We start from the raw sequence: 20,018 nt of genomic DNA, 5'->3' as shown, positions 1-20,018 counted from the left end.
GGATGCTCAATCAACTGCGACACACAGATGCCCCATTTCTATTTCTCTGTGTTAGGAAAGTCATCTGTGTCTCCTGCTCCTGAAAGTAGTGGCCTTATGAAGAGGAGGTCCTATAGTCCTCTGCAGTGCAGTGTCCCTTGTTCACCAGAAACTGGCACTTTAGGGGTGTCTTCTATGTATGTCGGGTGTGCCCTGTTGTAACTGAGCCTTGTTTACCTTTAGTTCAATTATCAGCAATGGCTCTTTTCACCTCTTCACCTATTATGGAAAGGATTTTGTTTCTATGTTGTTCTTTTATTGTTGTTGTTGGTCATGATAAGTGTACTCTTTAATCCCTATCACCTATTTGACCCATCTCTCCACCCAACTCCCCTCTGGTAACCATCAGTTTGTTCTCTGTAGTTAATAGTCTGTTTCTTGGTTTGTCTTTCTCTCTCTCTTTTTTCCTTTGTTCAATTGTTTTGTTTCTTATATTCTACATAAGAGTGAAATCAAATGGTGTTCATCTTTCTCTGACCTATTTTGCTTAGCATTGTTCTTTCTAGCTTTAACCATGTCATTGCAAATGGCAAGATTTCATTCTTTTTTTATAGCTGAGTAATATTCCATTACAGACACACACACACACCCACACACCCCCACACACCCACACAGTTCTTTATCTATTTACCTATTGATGGGTACCTAGGCTGCTTCCATAATTTGGCCATTGTAACTAATGCTGCAATAAACATAGGGGTACATGTATCCCTTTAAATTAGTGTTTTTGTATTTTTTGAGCAAATATCCCTTAGTGCTATTCTGACAGGTGTGAGGTGATATCTCATTGTTTTTATTTGTATTTCCCTGATGATGAGTGTTGTTCAGCACCTTTTCATGTGTCTGTTGGCCATCTGTGTGTCTTCTTTGGAGAATTATCTGCTTATGTCTTGTACCTGTTTTTAAACTGGATTATTTGGTTTTTGGGTATTGAGTTGTATCAGTTCTTTATATATTTTAGATACTACCCCATTATTAGATATGTCACTTACAAATATATTTCCCATTCAGTCATTCTTTTGTTTTGTTGATTGTTTCCTTTGCTGTGCAGAAACTTTTTCTTTAGTATTGGGAGCTTATTTTTGCTTTTGTTTTCCTTGCTTTAGGAGACATATCTATAAAAAATGTCACTGTGGCCAATGTCAGAAAAATTACTGCCTGTGCTCTCTTTAAGAATTTTTATGGCTTCAGGTCTCATGTTTAGGTCTTTAGTCCATTTGAGTTTATTTTTGTAGATAGTGAAAGAGAGTGGTCCAATTTCATTCTTTTACATATAGCTCTCCAACACCATGGTGTCCCAACACCATTTGTTGAAAAGACTGTCTTTTTTCCCATTGCATATTCCTGACTCCTTTGTTAAAGATTGTTGGCCATATAGTTGTGGGTTTATTTCTGGGTTCTCTATTCTGTTCTATTGATCTATGTGTCTATATGTATGCCAGCACCACACTATTTTGATCACTACAGTATTTTAGTGAATCTTGAAATCTGGGATTGTGATCTCCAGTTTTGTTTTTTGTTTTCAAACAAAAACTGGCTATTCAGTGTTCCATACAAATGTCAGGATTATTTGTTTTAGTTTCCTTCTGTGAAAAATGCTATTGGTATTTTGATAGGGGTTACATTAAATCTGTAGATTGTTTTGGATAGTATAATCATTTAACAATAGTCATTCTTCCAATCCATGAGCATGGAATGTCTAGTTCCTTTTGTCATCTTGAATTTGTTTTTATCCGTGTTTTATATGCTTGGAGTGGCACTCCCTCCCAAGGGATGTCTTGCCATGTCAGTTTGTTCCCAGTCATGTCTCTACAACTAGCTGTGAAAGGTTGTCTCCCACAGTCTTCAGGTTGTTTTCTGGGTTATTTACCCTGATATAAAATTCGGGTTTTTAGAGTACAGGTTTCTCACCTCTTTGGTTAAATTTATTACTAGATATTTTACTGGTTTTGGTGCAATTGTGAATGTGATTTGTTTTTCTTAATTTCACTTTCTGTAGCTTCATTATTAGTATGTAGGAATGCAGGACATTTCTGTACATTGATTTTGTGTCCTGTGACTTTACTGAATTCATTTATCAGTTTGAATAGTTTTTTGATGGAGTCTTTGGGGTTTTCCCTATATAGTATCATGTCATCTACAAGTGGTGAGAGTTCTTCATCTTCCCTACCAATTTGCTGTCTAATTGCTGTGGCTAGGATTTCTAGTACAGAATAAATATAATCATGACTGTGTACATCCTTGACCCCTGTGTTATTAATGGGCCAGTCTGGGGCCACTTTATGATTGAGTTGGGTCACAACAGATGTTTGCCAGAGCTGTGGCTGCACCACACTGCAGGGTACTCTCCCTGTGTTGTCTCCCGAGCAGCTTTCAGTGGTGGCTGGGGCTTGCATTCAGACTTAATGTCAGTCCCCAGCCTGCAGCTGGAGTTGCAGTCAAACTGGTGTGTGTGGTTATCTTCCCCTCTCCTCAGGACAGGAGTCACTTTAGAGTGGGGCTGACCCCTGACTGGACTGCTTGCATAAAGCCAATTCTGTGGCGCCACTTGGAACGCTTGCCTAGGGCAGGTTGTATGCAGTAGGCGTCCACAGGAGAGGGTATGGGCAAGGTATGTTGTTGAGAACTAGGTGGAGAGTGTTGGCACTACTGGCTTGCACAGGTGTCTGTGTATCTGGGCCAGAGGGTAGGGGAGAGAAATAGCACTAGCCAGCTCTTTTATTCTTGGAGAAGTCACCCGAAGATCCTTGCCCCTCCTGTGAACACATTCTGAGATTAGTAAATAAATCCCCTTCTTGTATACTCCAGGTTTTTTTTTTTTCTCACTGCTGCTTCTATGCTGTATCTCCCTGAGGCTCTTTGTCATGTTCTCTCTTTAAAGGTAGGGATTCAGTTTCCCCTTGCCTTCCAGCTCTCCCAGAGCTGAGCCTACTGGTATCCAAAGGTCCTGGTGTTGAGCCAAGCCTCTCTAGTTTTCATAGCTAAGTGTTATGGGGCTTCATCTTCCCAGGGTGGGTCCCCCTGTGCCTGGAGTGGCTGCGATGGGGTCTGCTCTTCCCCATTCTTCATGCTTGGAGTGCCACTCCCTCCCAAGGGATGTCAGTTTGTTCCCAGCCATGTCTCTACAACTAGCTGTGGAGAGGTGGTCTCCCACAGTCTTCAGGTGGTTTTCTGGGTTATTTACCCTGATATGGGTGTTATCTAGGTGTATCCATAGGATGAGGTGAACTTCGTATATTCTTATTCTGATGCCTTCCATGAAAGCTATTTGGGCATAAATCTGAAGATATCAAAATCACCTGGGTCGTTAACAGCTAGTGTGTTAATGACCTCTCTGATATTTTCCACATGCTGTGCCTAATTTAATGTTATTGTCACTGTAGTGATGGATACTAGTTTTGGACAACATGGCACAGTACTCTATTTTAGATTTCTGCAAGGCTGGGCAACAGTTGTTGGTGAGGATGACCAGTTTTGTTTGCCTTGTCTAATAATTTTCAGTGTTTTCTTGTACTACAGTATGCACTTTCCACTCTTCATAATGGGTTGGAGCCTAGAGTTGATTTATTCCAGCAACTTTTACTTGTTCTATGAGGACACCATCTTCCTGCCTTAGGTACAGGACAGTTTTCAAACAAGAGAAGACACTAAGATGGTTGGGAGTGACCAGAGTCCAGTGGTCTTTCAATGAATGGTTGTGGTGGCCATTAACAATAATACATAGGTCCGTGACTTCACCAAAGGTTTCAAATGGTGAGATCTAGTTGTATTATTTAGTCTTAGTTATGCTTCATAAAGAGCACTTTCTCTCATTAACTTTTTTGTTACCTCAAGATAGAATTCTTACATTAAAGTCAGGATAAATGTTGAATTTTTTTTCTTCCTTTATTTATATAAGTAAATGATATGATTCCTTAATATTTTCCAAAGATGAATGGTGAGTGTTTTTTAAAAATTATTAGGAAGTCATGGGTGTTTAACATTTTTAATATGGTTCAACCTATTACAGTTGTTGTCCTTACCGATGAGCAAATTGGCCAGTGGGAGCCTCTTCAAAGACCCCAGTAGTCTTCAAAAGTTGCCTTGTTATCTCATAGGACATACTTTCCAGACTTATCCTGTATATTCTCTGTTCTAGACGTGGCATTTGAAATTTCTTAAAGAGAAGTGCTCCTTTTTAATGAGAAAATTATATTTAGAGAACATAACCTGCTATTAAGTTAGTCATTGTGTCTATCATTTTGGGGCATCAGAGTTAGGAATACGCTTTTTAAAAAGAGAAATATGGGGACACATGGGTGGCTCAGTCAGTTAAGTGGCTGCCTTTAGCTCAGGTCATGATCCTAGGATTCTGGGATCAAGACCCACATTGGGCTCCCTGCTCAGCAGGGAGCCTACTTCTCCCTCTTCCTCTGCTTGCTGCTCCCCCTACTTGGGCTCTCTCTCTATCAAAAAAATAAAATCTTAAAAAAAAAAAAAAAACATGCTATGAATGTATACGGACACACCCATTTTCAATTTAGGATCACATACTCAGGTCCTTCCTGTGGATTTCTTATTGAATCTACTACCATAGCTAAGTAGAAATTAAAGTTTAAAACCATGTATTATTGTCCAGTCCTGTTCCAGAGATGATAGTGAATATGTCAGTCTGAGTGTCAATGTGCTTATGGGATTTGAGGCTCTTAAAAATAGATAATGGTAGTGAGTTTTTTGGAAATCACCCACTACATTTGTGCTTGTCTGTGGAATTTGCCCTTCTTCTCATACCGTGTGATTTACCTGTTGGCAAATATACATAAGTGCATGATGTTAATCTGTTACGGAATCCACTGCGTGCCACGCATGACATGCATAATCTCACTTGATTGTCAAGGCTTCTAAGACCTCTATGGTACACATACTTTATATTTTAATCTTTGATTTACTTGGAATTTATTTTGATGTATGGTATAAGGTAGAGATTTAGCTTTTGCCTCAAATCATTTCTCGGTTATTCTGTGCCATATCAAATGATCTTTCACATGCTCCATGATTTAAAATAACATTTCCACAGAGGCCCCTAGGTGGCTCAATCTGTTAAGCACCTGGACTCCTGGTTTTGGCTCAGGTCATGGTCTCGTGGGTCCTGGGATTGCATGAGGCTCTGTGCTCAGCGGGGAGTCCACCTGAAGATTCTGTTCCCCTCCCACTCCTGCAACTCATGCGTGTGTGCTCACTCTCTCTCAAATAAATAAATAAATAAATAAATAAATAAATCTTTTAAAAAAAACTATCACATACTACACATACTACATTCTTATACATACTACACATACTATCACATACTACATTCTTATACATACTTGAGTCTTTTCTAAATTGAGTTTTCTATCTGGTTCTGTTATCCTCTCTGTCTAATCCTGCACTCATTTAGTTAATGCTCCTTTATGATACATTTTGATGTTTGTTAAGAGCCTCTCATTCTCTTCCTACACCTAACCACACTCTTACAATGTTCTTCATTTTTTTTTTTTTACATATACAATTAGTTTTCCAGATGAACTTGCAAACCATTTAACTAAGTTCCATTTAAAATATTTTGATGACTGGGGCACCTGGTGCCTCAGTGGGTTAAAGCCTCTGCCTTTGGCTCAGGTCATGATTTCAGGGTCCTGGGATCAAGTCTTGCATCGGGATCTCTGCTCGGCGGGGAGCCTGCTTCCTCTTCTCTCTCTGCCTGCCTCTCTGCCTACTTGTGCTTTCTCTCTGTCAAATAAATAACTAAAATCTTTCAAAAAAATACTTTGATGACTAGTAACTTTGAAAATATTTGATATAAAAGAAAATAGAGGAAGCTAGAAGCACTTTCCAAAATAAGGTCTTTCTTTAATTTTTTTTTAGATTTGAGATCCTTCTTTATTTTTATATCTCTCTTACCATAGCATTTCATAAATATCTGATCCTTGATTTAACGTACTGTTTTTAGCATAGCATTTTTGTTAGCAGTTGATTTTGCTAAATTTTCACAAACCTGACTTAACACTAATCTTGACCTTATGCTTCATTAATTAGAATTAATTTCCTGTCCAAACAATACGTCCAAGTGTAGCTATGACTGTGTTCTGACATCAGATGGTCCCGTATGTTTCTGTCCTGAAGGCTCAGTGCTTGAGACAGATGGAAAAACATGTAGTGGTAAGTTTATTGACTTTTGTTTGTTTGCAAACATTAGTTTTCTGAGTGACACCTAAAGATTGATCTTATTTATAAAGGAGAAGAGACTTTCCAACATTACACATTAAAAGATATTTGTACAACAGAGTAACATATACATTTATATCAGGTTTTTGTTGACATATTTTCTGTTTTAGACAGCAAGGTGTAGTAGTTGCCAGGGCTTTGGGCTTTGAAATCAGACAGCTCTGAGGTAGTACTACCTGTTGGTAGCAGTGTTATTTTGGACTAGTTACTTGCCCTTCCTTAGTCTGATTTTTTTCATCTGTAGAAGTTAGTCAGCCCTGCTTCCTGGATTTGTGGCCAACATCGAACAAGATGATGGGTGCAGAGTTTTTAGCCTATTCCTTGCAACTAACAAATAACTCTCTACTTCATCTTCATAGAGACTTAAGCATATAGCAGGCCAGATGTAACTTAGAATTAGCATAAGAGCTATATGTGGCTTTTTTTTTAAAAACAAAGAAAGCAGAAAAACTCACAAGTCCAAAAATATATGTGAGAAGAAAATATATTACTCACTAGCAAGAGTTGAACCAGTTGTCAGACTCATCAAAATATATTCCTTATTCCAGCTGCTGTCAGCGCAGTGGTCTTCAAACTCAGTGGTAGAACGGAGGACAGAGGCTCCTGTCCTCCATGTGAAGGGTTAATATTCAAGCTATAAGGTTATAGGAAAATAGAATACGGTGACAAATTTCCTCCTAGTCTCTGAAAAATAACCTTGATTGCAGCAGTATAAGATATTGTGGAAATGGTTTTAAAAACCCTCACGTATTGGGCTCATTCAGTGTTTTGATGAAAAATTGTTATATTTTTGAATGATATGGTGTCATCAGCAAGTGCTTGTTTTCGTAGGCTGTTCGTCACCTGATAATGGTGGGTGTAGCCAGCTCTGCCTCCCTCTCAGCCCCGTCTCCTGGGAATGTGGTTGCTTTCCTGGGTACGACCTACAACTGGACAAAAAAAGCTGTGTGGCATCAGGTTAGTGCTGTGGATGTTTGAAAGTGTGTCTCTGCAAAAAGATTATATGAAAACACTTTATTTAGAAATACGGGGAATTAAATTGTATTTGGCTTCTGAGTGGAACGTCTAATTTTTTATTTTTCTGGAAATAGAAAATGAATCACATAGTCAATATAAATAAGAATCACATAAATAAATAATCATGTTTTTGAGGAATGTTTCTAGTTTATCAGCACTCAGCAAAGATTTGCCATTACATCAAGTATGGCATTCCAGTATATGCGAAAATCATGACCAGAACTGTTTTAAAAGACTTCATAGTTTAGAGGTGTTTAATAAATATTTGTTGATTGATTTGATTTCCATCTCTTCAGAGAATGTAACCATCATAATACTTTGACAAATTCTGTCCTTTTTATGTCAAGATTTAATATGCAGTTGAATGCTTGAATAATTTTTTCATCTCCTGACATTCTATCTCTTGTGTCCTTCAACAGCCTTGGATTCCTAGATTTATATCAAATTGATGTTATCTCTCCTGAGGTTCATTATGCTTATAATCTGGGGTAACATAATGAGGAGCCTGCAGAGTTTGCCTTACACCCTGATACTCTTAACTTCTCAGGGCCTTCGTGAATATAGTGTAATCTGAAAATTATCAGGGGTCTTGTTATTAACTCAAATAATAATGCCCCCCTTTCAGAAGTGCCAGGTCAGAGAAGTGTATTTATCCCGACATGAATTAATATTATCTGCTAACATTAATATGTTTCCATATGTGTGAATCAAGGAGATTATGGCACTAAGACTTGCATTATCTGGCTATGGTGCTGGCTATTTAATGCTGGCTCTTTTTATAAGTAATTTACATTTTAAAAGCAGGTACCTAGACAGAGGGGAATCCAGTAAAATGGAATTCTGGTAAAATGTCGCCTCATAGGAGAAAACTTCTTCCCTGTCTTAACCTACACCACACTGGTGGAATATTAAGTAGGTAAGAACTGCAGAAAGAGGGCACGATGAAAGGAGAAGTCAGAAGTGCTTACTGGGTTCCAAGACATATTTTAAATGGAGGCGTACTTGAATTTGGTTAACAGGACCGCAGCCATTTTTATTGTTTGCCAATTCTCAAGACATTCGACGCTTGCATTTTGATGGAACAGAGTATGGAACCCTGCTCAGCCAGCAGATGGGAACAGTTTTTGCCCTTGATCACGACCCCGTGGAAAATAAGGTATGGCTTTGTCGTTGAACAGAGGTGGCTATGCCTTAAGGACAGAGTAGAGGATTTTATCCCAGCAGATGATCTGAGCTACTTGAAAATCCTCTGCTAAGTTCAGAATGATTAGGTGCAGAGAAATGCAGATATAGACCCTGGAGTGTAATTTGGGAATTGTTAAGGGCTCTCCTATTCTCATAACCCTACCCTGGCCCTTACTGTGACTCAGCTATTTTATTGGAAATGATAAATCAGGCTCTTAAATTTAGTCTCCTCTTTGGAGATGAGATTGGGAGGCTAGCACAGTGCTGTACCCACAGGAGGACTGCCATAAATAGGTTTTCCATTATTTGCCAATAGCAGAAGCGGTGGGAGGCTGGGGTAGGTTATATTTGTGCTAGGTTAGAATGTGCTTGAAATGATATGGTGTCTTCTGGAGTTTAATCATATGGTAGTTATACATTTACATAGCTATTAGTTAACTATTTAGTTATGACTAGATAGTGCATTCATTCCTAGAGTTTTAAACTTTGTATTTTTGTGTCTTCCTGATTTGAAGCAGTCAGGTAAATGGTCGAAGGAGACAATGAAACAGATTGATTGGGTTTAATTGCTATGGTTTGGTAGCCAAATATAACTCTTTTTGCAAAGAGAAGCTTTATACTTAAACACTAATAAAAAAAAATCCTTCTTTCTTTTCCTTGAACTGAATCTATATGACTTACTTGAAGAATTATATTAATAGAAAGAAAATAATAGGAACAAAATCAGTTCAAGATTCGTTACCAAACTAGTTTTTTTTTTTTTTTTTACCGACATAATCAGCATTTATAAGGTGACTAAAGAGACCTAGAAGAACTTGCAGTCATGTGGCTGCTTTTCATTTCCCTTGTCAAGTTCTCCTGTCCTTGCTTTTCAAACTGGGGTCCTTGGACCGGTGGCACTGTTATCACCTGGGGCTTGTTAGTCCTGCGGACTTCCAGGCTCCACCTCTGACCTCTGAAGCAGAGTCTGCATTTTAACAAGATTTCCAGGTGATTCGGGTGTACACTTGAGTTTGAGAAGAGCTGTAGCTTAGTGTTTTTTAATAGGAGAAGTACCCATTTTTGTCTTATGGAATAGAACCTTTTCTGTTTCATCTGTAGCGAAAGATGATAACCCATTGGTTAATGAGTTACCACTTCATGAACATTCTCATCATTGATTAGAAGTTTAGGTACATTTATCTACTCAGCTGAAGTCCACAAATGCTATCATTAAATTGTCAGCTGACCCACGGCAGTTCTTAACACTCTCACAAAATTCTTGTACCCGTTGGCTAGTCTACATAGGAGAGTGAAAAAGAGCCTTGCACTTACTTGCAAGTTTATGGTCTGTTGAAGATGGATTAATTAAAATGCAATTAAATATGGTTAGAGTTGAAAGAAATGTTAGCAAATATCTAGTTTAACTTTGTCATTTTTCCAGTTGAAAAGACTGAATTTAATGACTTGGCCAACTCAATTAAAACAAAGAAGGGCCTGAACTGGGAGACAAACCTGTGTCTCCAGACTTGTAGGGACGTGTAGGGCTGTGGGTTGAGCAGTAGAAGACACAGCCCAGCTGGTAGCCCCCACTAAACTGTTCATCATTGCTCCCTTTCAAGATGTAGAAGCCATTAGAGTTCAAGTACAATGGCTTGGTTATTGATCAATTATCAAAGTTTAACAAATTACCCAGTAGTAATAGAAATATGTACCAGGCATAGGAATAGATCTATATCTATATGTATATAAATGTACACAGATATAGGTATATCTCCTTTTTGGATTCACATTATTATCCCCATTTAACCAAGGAGGACACTGAGGGTGTGAGACCTGGAGGAAGCTGCTTATGTTTACACACATCTGGGAAGCAGCAGAAGTGAAATGTGGAATTCCATTGCAGGTGTGTCTCCAAGGCCAAGTTCTTAGTGGTTGCACTATATGATCTAAAGATTTACTAACCATGTCTGTACCTATGTTCCACATTAATTTTTTTTTTAGAGATCTAAATATATTTTTTATTGCAAAGTAACTTTAAAATTAGCAGTCCAGCTCTGTTCTTTGAGCACAATGCAATAACATATATTATTATTTTATAAATAATTATTTGTTATTCCACTAAATAAATACTTTAGTTTCTAAGGTTATCTGCGGTCTGATAGGTTATAAACTATTGATAACATGAGCCATGGGAAAGAAACATGTCTTTTGTAAGAGCAGATATGCTTTTTACTGCTTTTCCAGTTGGTCCCTGTTCTTTTTCCTTTTCTTTTTTTTTTTTTTTATTAAATTGATTTCTTTATTTTAAGAAAAACAGTATTCCTTATTTTTTCACCACACCAAGTGCTCCATGCAATCCATGCCCTCTATAATACCCACCACCTGGTACCCCAACCTCCCACCCCCCGCCCCTTCAAACCCCTCAGATTGTTTTTCAGAGTCCATAGTTTCTCATGATTCACCTCCCCTTCCAATTTACCCCAACTCCCTTCTCCTCTCTAACACCCCTTGTCCTCCATGCTATTTGTTATGCTCCACAAATAAGTGAAACCATATGATAATTGACTCTCTCTGCTTGACTTATTTCACTCAGCATAATCTCTTCCACATTCACTTTTAAAAACAAATCAGATAGAAATGCCTGTGTTCTTTTTTGTAGATATACTTCGCCCATACAGCCCTGAAGTGGATAGAGAGAGCTAATATGGATGGTTCCCAGCGAGAAAGGCTTATTGAGGAAGCTATAGATGAGCCAGAAGGTCTTGCCATAGATTGGATTGAGCGTAAATTCTACTGGACGGACAAAGGGTATGCTTCCTCCTTCACTTGTAAGCCACGAGGGATGGGAGTGAGGCATAGGTGATAGCGTGGTCTCAGCCTCTGCTTTGAACCCAAGAGAATATAGCTGGGCACTTGGGTGGGACTGGAGGAAAGATGCCCCTGATGCTGTCCACGTTCCCTCCACTCCCCCCACACTACCAGGCAGGGTGGTCCTTGTTTCATCAAGACTGGATCTATATCCAAGGGAGAATTGTGAGGACCAAAGAAGTAACCTAGGCTTTTGATCTTCAGGCTGTGATCAGAGAAAGGCAAAGCTTGTCTGAATACAATCACTGAGCATCCTCTGCGCATCTGCTCTGGATACCCCATATCCTCGGTAACGTGGGCAAATGCTTGTTCCACGCACGTGTCAGTAGAAGAGATGTAGAAAGAAGGTGGTGCATAAATCATTGCCAAATGAAGGGTGTGCACACCTGGAGGGGCTTGGAAGAGGCTCCAGGAATCAGCTAGTCCCACCCCCTCACTCTACAGACCAGAAGACACATGTTGTCTCCTCGTGAATAAGCCTGAAAGGAGGGAGCAAGGCTGAACGTGGGAGTTATGAGCCAAGTCTTCATGAGAGTGGAGAGATGGTCTACTTGCTCTGATGCTGGCTTTCCCAGAACTAGAGAGAAGCTAGGCGGTTCCTGTCCTTTAGGCGTACTGCTGCCCTGGCTGTAGAGGGGCAGGGGTGCTTGGTGTGTGTGTGTGGCTTGTGTGAACCCAAGGAATGGCGGTGGTGGGAGGAGGGTGGGGAAAGGAAGTGGCTGCATCTCTTCTGTGTGCTTTCGAGGGCCACTCCTTGCTTCTGAGAGAGGCCGCTAACCACAGAGAACAGGCAGCTATCACAAGACGGTATGAGAAATTCTCTGTGCTCTAGGATGTTTGATCAGAGCACTTAAAGCCACAGAGTGTAATGGTAGTCAATCTATCAACTGTGTCAAAGTGAAAGAAGGTAGAATTAATTAGGATTTCACCTCTAGGAAGTCAGTGGTCCCAATCCGGAAGGAGAAGTCCCAGGGAACAGTTTTATAGATCTGGGGGTAGTTTTCCTATGTCCCAGAAAATTTTTTTGGTCTGGATAATCCATGGGAGACAATTGGTGTCTCCCATGACTCCCATTAAAAATGAGCCAGATGGGGGCGCCTGGGTGGCTCAGTGGGTTAAACCTCTGCCTTCAGCTCAGGTCATGATCTCAGGGTCCTGGGATCGAGCCCTGCATCGGGCTCTCTGCTCAGCTTCTCTGCCTGCCTCTCTGCCTACTTGTGATCTTTCTCTCTCTGTCAAACAAATAAATAAAATCTTAAAAAAAAATGAGCCATATGCATGACATGGTGTACAGTTATCAATAACATGGTACTTTTATATTCACAGTAGTCCATTTTCATTCATTCATTCATTTTTGTTTACTTAAACATACCTTTATTCCTTTATTCTTTGGATATTTGTTTATTGAATATCTGAAATGCATCAGACGTTATGCTAAGAGCTTTATCGTCATGACACTGTGAATCCCCAAATGATAAGTTTTCTTATCCCCAATTTAAAGATGAAAAAAAAACCTGGGAATTAAAGAGGTAAGGTAGCTTCCCCAATGGCAAGCAGCCAGCAAGAAGTAGATCTGGAGTTTTAGTTGTAGTAATGATAAAAATCATAATAACAGCCTCCTCTGTGTGGAACCTACTTAAAAGGATGTTTTAAAATGTCAGTTGTGTGTAATAACAGAGTTTGTCTGCGGCTGTTCCCAGAAAGGTAAGTGTTGGTCCGGACAGCAGATGTCAGCCACCCTTGGCCTCTCCAAGGATGCCAGGTCTCCTCGTATTTCCTGCATTTGCATGGCACCTTTAATTTTCAGTGTTTGATTAATGGCCCCATGGTACCTATTGCAAGACAATGCCTTCAGGAGATAGGCGGGTACCACTGTGGGCTGGAGAATCAGACCTCAACTTCCCAAGTTCACGGACTTCAGTAATAACAAGCCCTTCTAAGTCCTCTTCCCTCTAATGGCAGCTGTTGAAAGGAAACCTTTAATTTGTCTGGAAATGAGAGGTTTATAGCTTGAAAACCTCAATATTAGCTAGAAATTGGATTTAAATAACTGAGATTCCAAGCTCATGCTATTAGATTATATGGTAACTCTTAGCCAATTGAAAGAACCAGAGTGGATGCCTACAGTTTATATTGGCTGAGGAAAAGACATATTCACATTAACATCTCACTGTAGGAAGGAAGCTAATTGATCATTCCACTGGCAGTGCATTAAGGAATCCTGATTCTTAAAGTCAAATGCCCAGCAAAAATGAATTAGGAGGGCAAAAATATATGTTTAGATATATTTATACCTCCTGGGAGGTATAAATCACTCTTCCAAGGGCTCTGGGTGGACAAGTCCTGGCCTGGAAACAGGGTGGGTTTTGGGGCATCCCAGAGGCATCGAGACCAATTAGATCATGGAAAAAAAGAGAAAGACACTGCATTAGATCAACGGTCTTGCTTGAACTCATGCACCCAGATGTCCATGCTTGTCTTTGCTTTCTCATCACCTACACTGGAGTTAGAGATTTGCTTTCTGGCTGAATGAAATAGAAGTGTATTACTGGGTGAGCCCCTGCGGAGCTGTGAAAGTAAATTCCAGAAATCCTGCCTAAGACAGCTCCAGCGTCAAGAGCTTACGTCCGTCTTGATTCTCATCAGTTCACTTCTGCTCAAAACAGTAAGAACTTAGAGATGATGTAGCCGTGAGATCAGAACTAACAGTTTTCTCTCCCCTGGTCACAAGCAAGTGGCCTCAGAATTCCTTCCCTCCCACTCAGACACATTGAGTTCAAAAATACCTTTCAGCCGGCAGTACCTTGGCGACGGATCACTTCATCTGGAAATAGAATTATCTTTTAAGAGTGGCTCTGTTGTGCAAATGGCTTCCAGTTATCCAGCGCCCTGAGTTGGTGGTGTGTACCGTGTACTTGACCAGCACAGGCTCTGAGCCATTTTTGCCTCTGCCTCCCTCCCACACAGAAACTAGGAGGAGGACTATCTGAAACCCCTTCCCCACCGAGTGGCTAGAAAGTACACTCACATAAACCACGCAGCCTCCTCCTTAGTGTTTAGTAGAACAGGGAGGAGAGAATAGTTCTGCCTTGTGTTTCTGGTCAGGCCTGTTGTATGTGGACATTGCCCACAAGAGCGAGGGATGGGCCTTTCCCGATGTTGGTTGAATGAATTAAAGATAATTATACTTTCCAGTGTAACAGGTAGGGAAACAGGCTGAGCAGATGCCACAGGGTGGGAGGGGAGGTGGTTGTTCTCCCAGCCTGTGGTCCTGCCTGCTCCTGGTTGCCGCTGGGAAGCCCAGCTTAGTAAACAGGGTGAGGCACGCCGGAATAAGGCATCTGTCTTGAGTCTGCCGCTTGCATTCTTTACGTTCCCTAGACTCTAGTTCCCTCAACCTCTCCTGCGGGACTCTGAGCTCTATAAGGACAGAGGCAGGGTTTTGTTTACTGTTGTCTCTAATGCTTCAGCAAATCTTTGACACATGGTAGGTGCTCAGTAAATACTTACTTGTAATAAAGGTCAATTTAACAAATAGAAAATTTAGGAAATGAGGATTTTCTCCTCTGCCAGATTCCATAGGTTTTTTTTTTTTTTTTTTAAATTTTTAAAATTTATTTGTCAGGGGGCACCGCACAAGCAGGGGGAGCAACAGGCGGAGAGAGAAGGAGGCTCCCTGCTGAGCAAGGAGCCCAAGGCAGGACTTGATCCCAGGACGCTGGGAGGGTGACCTGAGCTGAAGGCAGACACTTAACCAACTGAGCAAGCCAGGCACCCCTATTTTTTTTTTTAATGTAAAGATTAGCAATAATATTTCCGTACTCCCATTTGTCTTAGTCATATGGAAGAAAACAAAGTCAACAGAAATCTCGCCTCTGCTGTCCTTGTGCTAGCTGCCTCTGTCACCCTTCGAGGCCTACTCTCTCTCCTCCCTGTGATCTGTGACCATGAAGAAGAGAGCTGCTCCCCTCTGGCTTCCAGTGGGTTTAACAGGAACTGGGGGGTTGTGAAGAAAAGGCGTCAGTGGTATTTACACTCCTGACTTTGTCCTTGCCAGGCCCCTGACACAGCCCCCTCTTACCTTATCCTTGCACTGTGTATTTTAGTTGTGTGGGATAAATACTGGGGTGCTGATTAGAAGGTTGTTTAAAAAAATAGAATTCATGGGTGTATGTGCTGACAGGTGTGTATGTATGTGTGATGACCTGGACTTGTGTTGAGAGTATGTGGTCTGTGTGTGCACACATGTGATGGAGGTAGTTTAGAATGCCTATCTTTGCATTTCAGTAAGTAACAGGAAGAAGGAGTAGGTTTGTTTAAAAAGGAAAGTTGATGTAACAAGCTCCTTTTTATTACATGCATCTTAGGAAATCTCTCATCGAAGGGAGTGATTTAAATGGAAAACATCGTGAAATAATCATCAAGGAGGATCTCTCTCAGCCACGAGGAATTGCTGTTCATCCAATGGCCAAGTAAGTATTTGTGAAAATAATGCACTTTCCCATAGGGGTCATGAGAGTTCATGTTTGATGTACTAGTGTCCAAAATTTGTCGTAAGACCTCAGGTGTTCAGGGGAGTCAGAAATCAAGAAAATCCATGAGATTGGTTCAAACTTTCAGAAATGATATAGCTAGCATGACTTCATCATCCTTTTAGGTCTTTAGACTTTCTATTCTTACATAAAAGTTTTGTTATTCCCATAACCTTCCTTTTAAGCCAATTTAATTTTTTTATAAAAGAAGTGGGCTATAATTCATTAACCAATTAGATGTAAGAAAACATAAGATGAGTTTGAATGATAGGTCATTCCTAGATTTAGATAACTGGAAATAGAAACCATGAGAGATGAGAGGACTATGTTGGTAATCGTGAATTTGACATATTGGCGAAAAATGTTGGTTTAAGTTTAGAGAATTAAGGAAAATATTGTATTCCTTCCTAGTTGTTCAAAAACAAGGATTAAAAACTAGGCCTATTTTATTTCTAATGGGAATTTTTTGATGGTCTATGGGAAATAATATACTGGCAGTAATTGATCATTGATTTGGAGCCAGCCATGTGATTTAAAAAGTGAGAATGTAACCATCTCTAAACAAACCAATATGAAAGATAATGAACCATATTGACCTAAAAAAATGTGCCTCAGCATCCAATTCATGTAACTTAAAATTGACCAAGTTAAGTGAGTACACTGTATAAAACTAGATAACAGATAAATATGCTATTTCCTTTATGTTGCAATTTTACATGTAGAGTGAGTTTTATAAATGCATAGCACCTTTGCTAACATGATTATATTGCCTTTTGCAGCATGACATGCTAATTTAAGAATATCTTCTTGAACACACTTTCAATTAGTAATATAGTTCAATTTTTCAAACTAATTTATTTCTTTATTTCTTCTTTATCTAATGATCTGAGACTTAATTCAGCATTTCCTGTCCAAGATGCTCTACATAGACAAGATAATTTTTGCTATTGAGAACATTACATGTCCAGAGTACACTGCTATACTTTCTATATTCCTTGGTGTACCACTTCAGTTTATTCTAAAGTGATTTACATTGATGTTTTCAGTGATGAAAGAATAGAAGAATTTTTTTTCATGCAAATTTTGTTTTATGCTTTCTTGATTAAAGGAAATTATTCTGGACTGATATGGGGATTAAGCCACGAATTGAAAGTTCTTCCCTTCAAGGCATTGGCCGATTGGTTATAGCTGGTTCTGATTTGGTCTGGCCCAGTGGAATAACAATTGATTACTTAACTGACAAATTGTATTGGTGTGATGCCAAGCTGTCTGTGATCGAAATGGCCAATCTGGATGGTTCAAAACGCCAAAGACTTGCCCAGAACGATGTAGGTGAGGCTTTGGGATGGGTGATTTCTTCCTTTTGTCCTGAGTGTTGACAATTGTTAGATACAAAATGTGTTTACACATACACACAGACAGACACACACACTCAACTCCCCAGACACACCTGTCCCTTAGCCATATATGGTGAGAGAAGTATGGAGACAAACACACTGACAGATTTCTTTGGGGACTTCTGAGCTACAAAGATTACCTTCACATTGGAATACTGGATAAAAACATGATGATTTATAAGCATTTCTTTTTGCCAAAATCAGAAGGAAAATATTAAAAATTTTAATACCTCTTTGGGGATAAGAACTTTATTCAGTTGTCATTTGTTAGGTTTTAGACAATGACATTTGTACAACTGTCATAGTATTACCTTTAGGTATTAATGAATATACATTCATAACCAAAGATTATTATAGTTTTCTTTCCTATTATATTTTCAAATTTTTCATGGGGTGACATGTATGTTCATAAACATATTAAAATGCTATAGTCTATGCTGAATGTTAAAAAAGAAATACTGGGGATGTCTGAGGGTCAGTTGGTTAAGCATGAAACTCCTGGTTTCAGCTCTGGTCATGATCCACAGGTAAAGAGATTGAGCCCTGGGTTGGGGTCCCTGCTCAGTGGGAAGTCTGCTTCCCCTCTGTCCTTACCCCCACTCCCGTGAGCCTGAACTCTCTTTCTCTCATAAATAAATAAATCTTAAAGAGAGAGAGATGAATACTGAGTATACCAGGAGCCACTGCATTTTCTTGAGCAGGAAATACATATGATAAGACTGGCACATCCCTGTAAGCACTTAGGTAGCAGTATTAGGGTTGGATTGAAATCTGGAGAGAAGGAAATTAGTCACAAGGCTGTTGTCTAGTCAACAGTCAATGTAGGCCTGAGATAGAACATTGCCATTTCAAAGTAAAATGGAGGATTAGAGTATTACAAAAAAGTCAATGTGAATGAAAAACTTCAAGAATTTGGTAATAGATAGAATATCAAAATGAGAGTCAGGGAGATGCTAAAGATGCTTCAAAGATTCAGAAGCTGGTTGGTTGAGTAGATGCAAAAAATACGGCCTATCTCTTCTATGAAGAAGTTGCTTAATAATTCCATATTTATTTTGTCTATTCTTTTTTGGGGTTAGAGGAGATGAATTTCTAGGTATATATTATACACTAAATTGATTATGATAAGTAAATTTAAAATTTTATGTAGTTCCAAGATTCCTTAAAAACTAAGGGTATAAAGGGTGCCTGGGTGGCTCAGTGGGTTAAACCTCTGCCTTCAGCTCAGGTCATGATCTCAGGGTCCTGGGATCAAGAATCACATCGGGCTCTCTGCTCAGCAGGGAGCCTGCTTCTCCCTTTCTCTCTGCCTGCCTCTCTGCCTACTTGTGATCTCTGTCTGTCAAATTAAAAAAAATAAAATAAAAATTAAAGGTATACTTTACAATAAATCATAAGCTTTTGTAAGATCGTAGACTTTACTCACCCAGGCACTTAACAGATATTTATGGAATCATTTTGGGAAGTGGAGATACAGTAGAGATACATGTTTGTTCATGGGAGGCATATATTATTTAAGAAATACATCACCCAAATAAGTGGGAAATTATAGCTTTGATACATGAAGGCTTAAAAGGATTTGAAGATTCCTAACCAGAATGTAAAGATACCATATGCTAACCCAAAAAGCATAACAGATACTTTGTGAATAATTTCTATGCTTTTGTAATCTGTGACTAATACAATTTCCTGTTAAAAGCCATTATCGATGGACTTTGGGGAGGGTATATGTTGTAATGAGCCCTGGATATTCTATAAGACTCATGAATCACAGACCTGTATCCCGGAAACAAATAATTCATTATATGTTAATTGAATTTAAATTTAAAAAAAGCTATTATCAGATATTTGCTATGAAAAGATCTAAGTGACCATTTCCATCATTACAGTGCCATCTACTGGCGTATAAGTAAGTGGTGGCTTTTCGGCCGCTCACTCAGGATTTTTAATGTAAAGATTGAAGGATTCATTCATTCATTCATTCATTCGTTCGTTCATATATATTTTTTTTTTAATGAGAGAGAACGTGCGTGGTAGAGACTGGGGGGGGGGGGCAGAAGGCAAAGGAAGAGAGAGAATCTTAAGCAGGCTTCAGGCTCAGTATGGAGCCTGACACAGGGCTCCATCTCACAACTCTGAGATCATGGCCTGAGCCGAAATCCAGAGTTGGACGCATAACTGACTGAGCCACCCAGGTGCCCCCGAAGTAATTCATCCTTCACTTAACATTCAACCGTGGCTCTTCTATTTAAAAAACTAACGAAGATTGTTTCTAGTGTGAGGTATTTGTTGAAAAACTATAGCTAATTTTCATCAACTATATTTCAGTATTAAAAATAAGAAAAATAAAAAAATTTTAAAGAGATTTAAAAAAATAGCTAATTCTGACACATGCTACAAATGGGTGAACCCTGGAGACATTATGGTGAGTGAAATAAGCCAGACACAAAAGACAAATACCATATGATTCTATCTACTTGACGTATCTAGAATAGTCACATTCATAGAAAAGTAGAATGAGGGGGGTGGGAAATGGGAAGTTGTGGTTTAATGGATATTAGAGTTTCAGTTTTGCAAGATAAAAAATTTCTGGAAGTTGGCTGTATAACAAAGTGAATGTCCTTAACACTACTAAAATGTATGCCTAGGTTAAGATGATATATCTTATGTTAGAGGTATTTTGCCATAACAAAAAACCCTCATATCTATATTAAAAATGTCTGTGCTGCATTTATGGCTTTAATTGGGAACAAAA

General features: G+C 39.3%; 1 protein-coding gene across 1 annotated transcript in view; it reads left to right on the top strand.

The window, feature by feature from the left end:
- The window catches only part of EGF (epidermal growth factor), a 100,471-nt gene that overhangs the window by 49,271 nt on the left and 31,182 nt on the right, over positions 1–20,018 (top strand). The window contains exons 8-13 of the mRNA XM_059170984.1: positions 6,094–6,216; positions 7,114–7,239; positions 8,319–8,455; positions 11,126–11,274; positions 15,702–15,806; positions 16,975–17,198. Of these exons, the coding sequence (XP_059026967.1) occupies positions 6,094–6,216; positions 7,114–7,239; positions 8,319–8,455; positions 11,126–11,274; positions 15,702–15,806; positions 16,975–17,198 (864 nt within the window). The remainder of the gene's footprint in view (positions 1–6,093; positions 6,217–7,113; positions 7,240–8,318; positions 8,456–11,125; positions 11,275–15,701; positions 15,807–16,974; positions 17,199–20,018) is intronic.

This window comes from Mustela lutreola, chromosome 1 (assembly GCF_030435805.1).
Source record: "Mustela lutreola isolate mMusLut2 chromosome 1, mMusLut2.pri, whole genome shotgun sequence".
Taxonomy (NCBI): domain Eukaryota; kingdom Metazoa; phylum Chordata; class Mammalia; order Carnivora; family Mustelidae; genus Mustela; species Mustela lutreola.
Note: the sequence above shows the minus strand (reverse complement) of the source record. Positions and strands in the feature narration are given on the sequence as shown.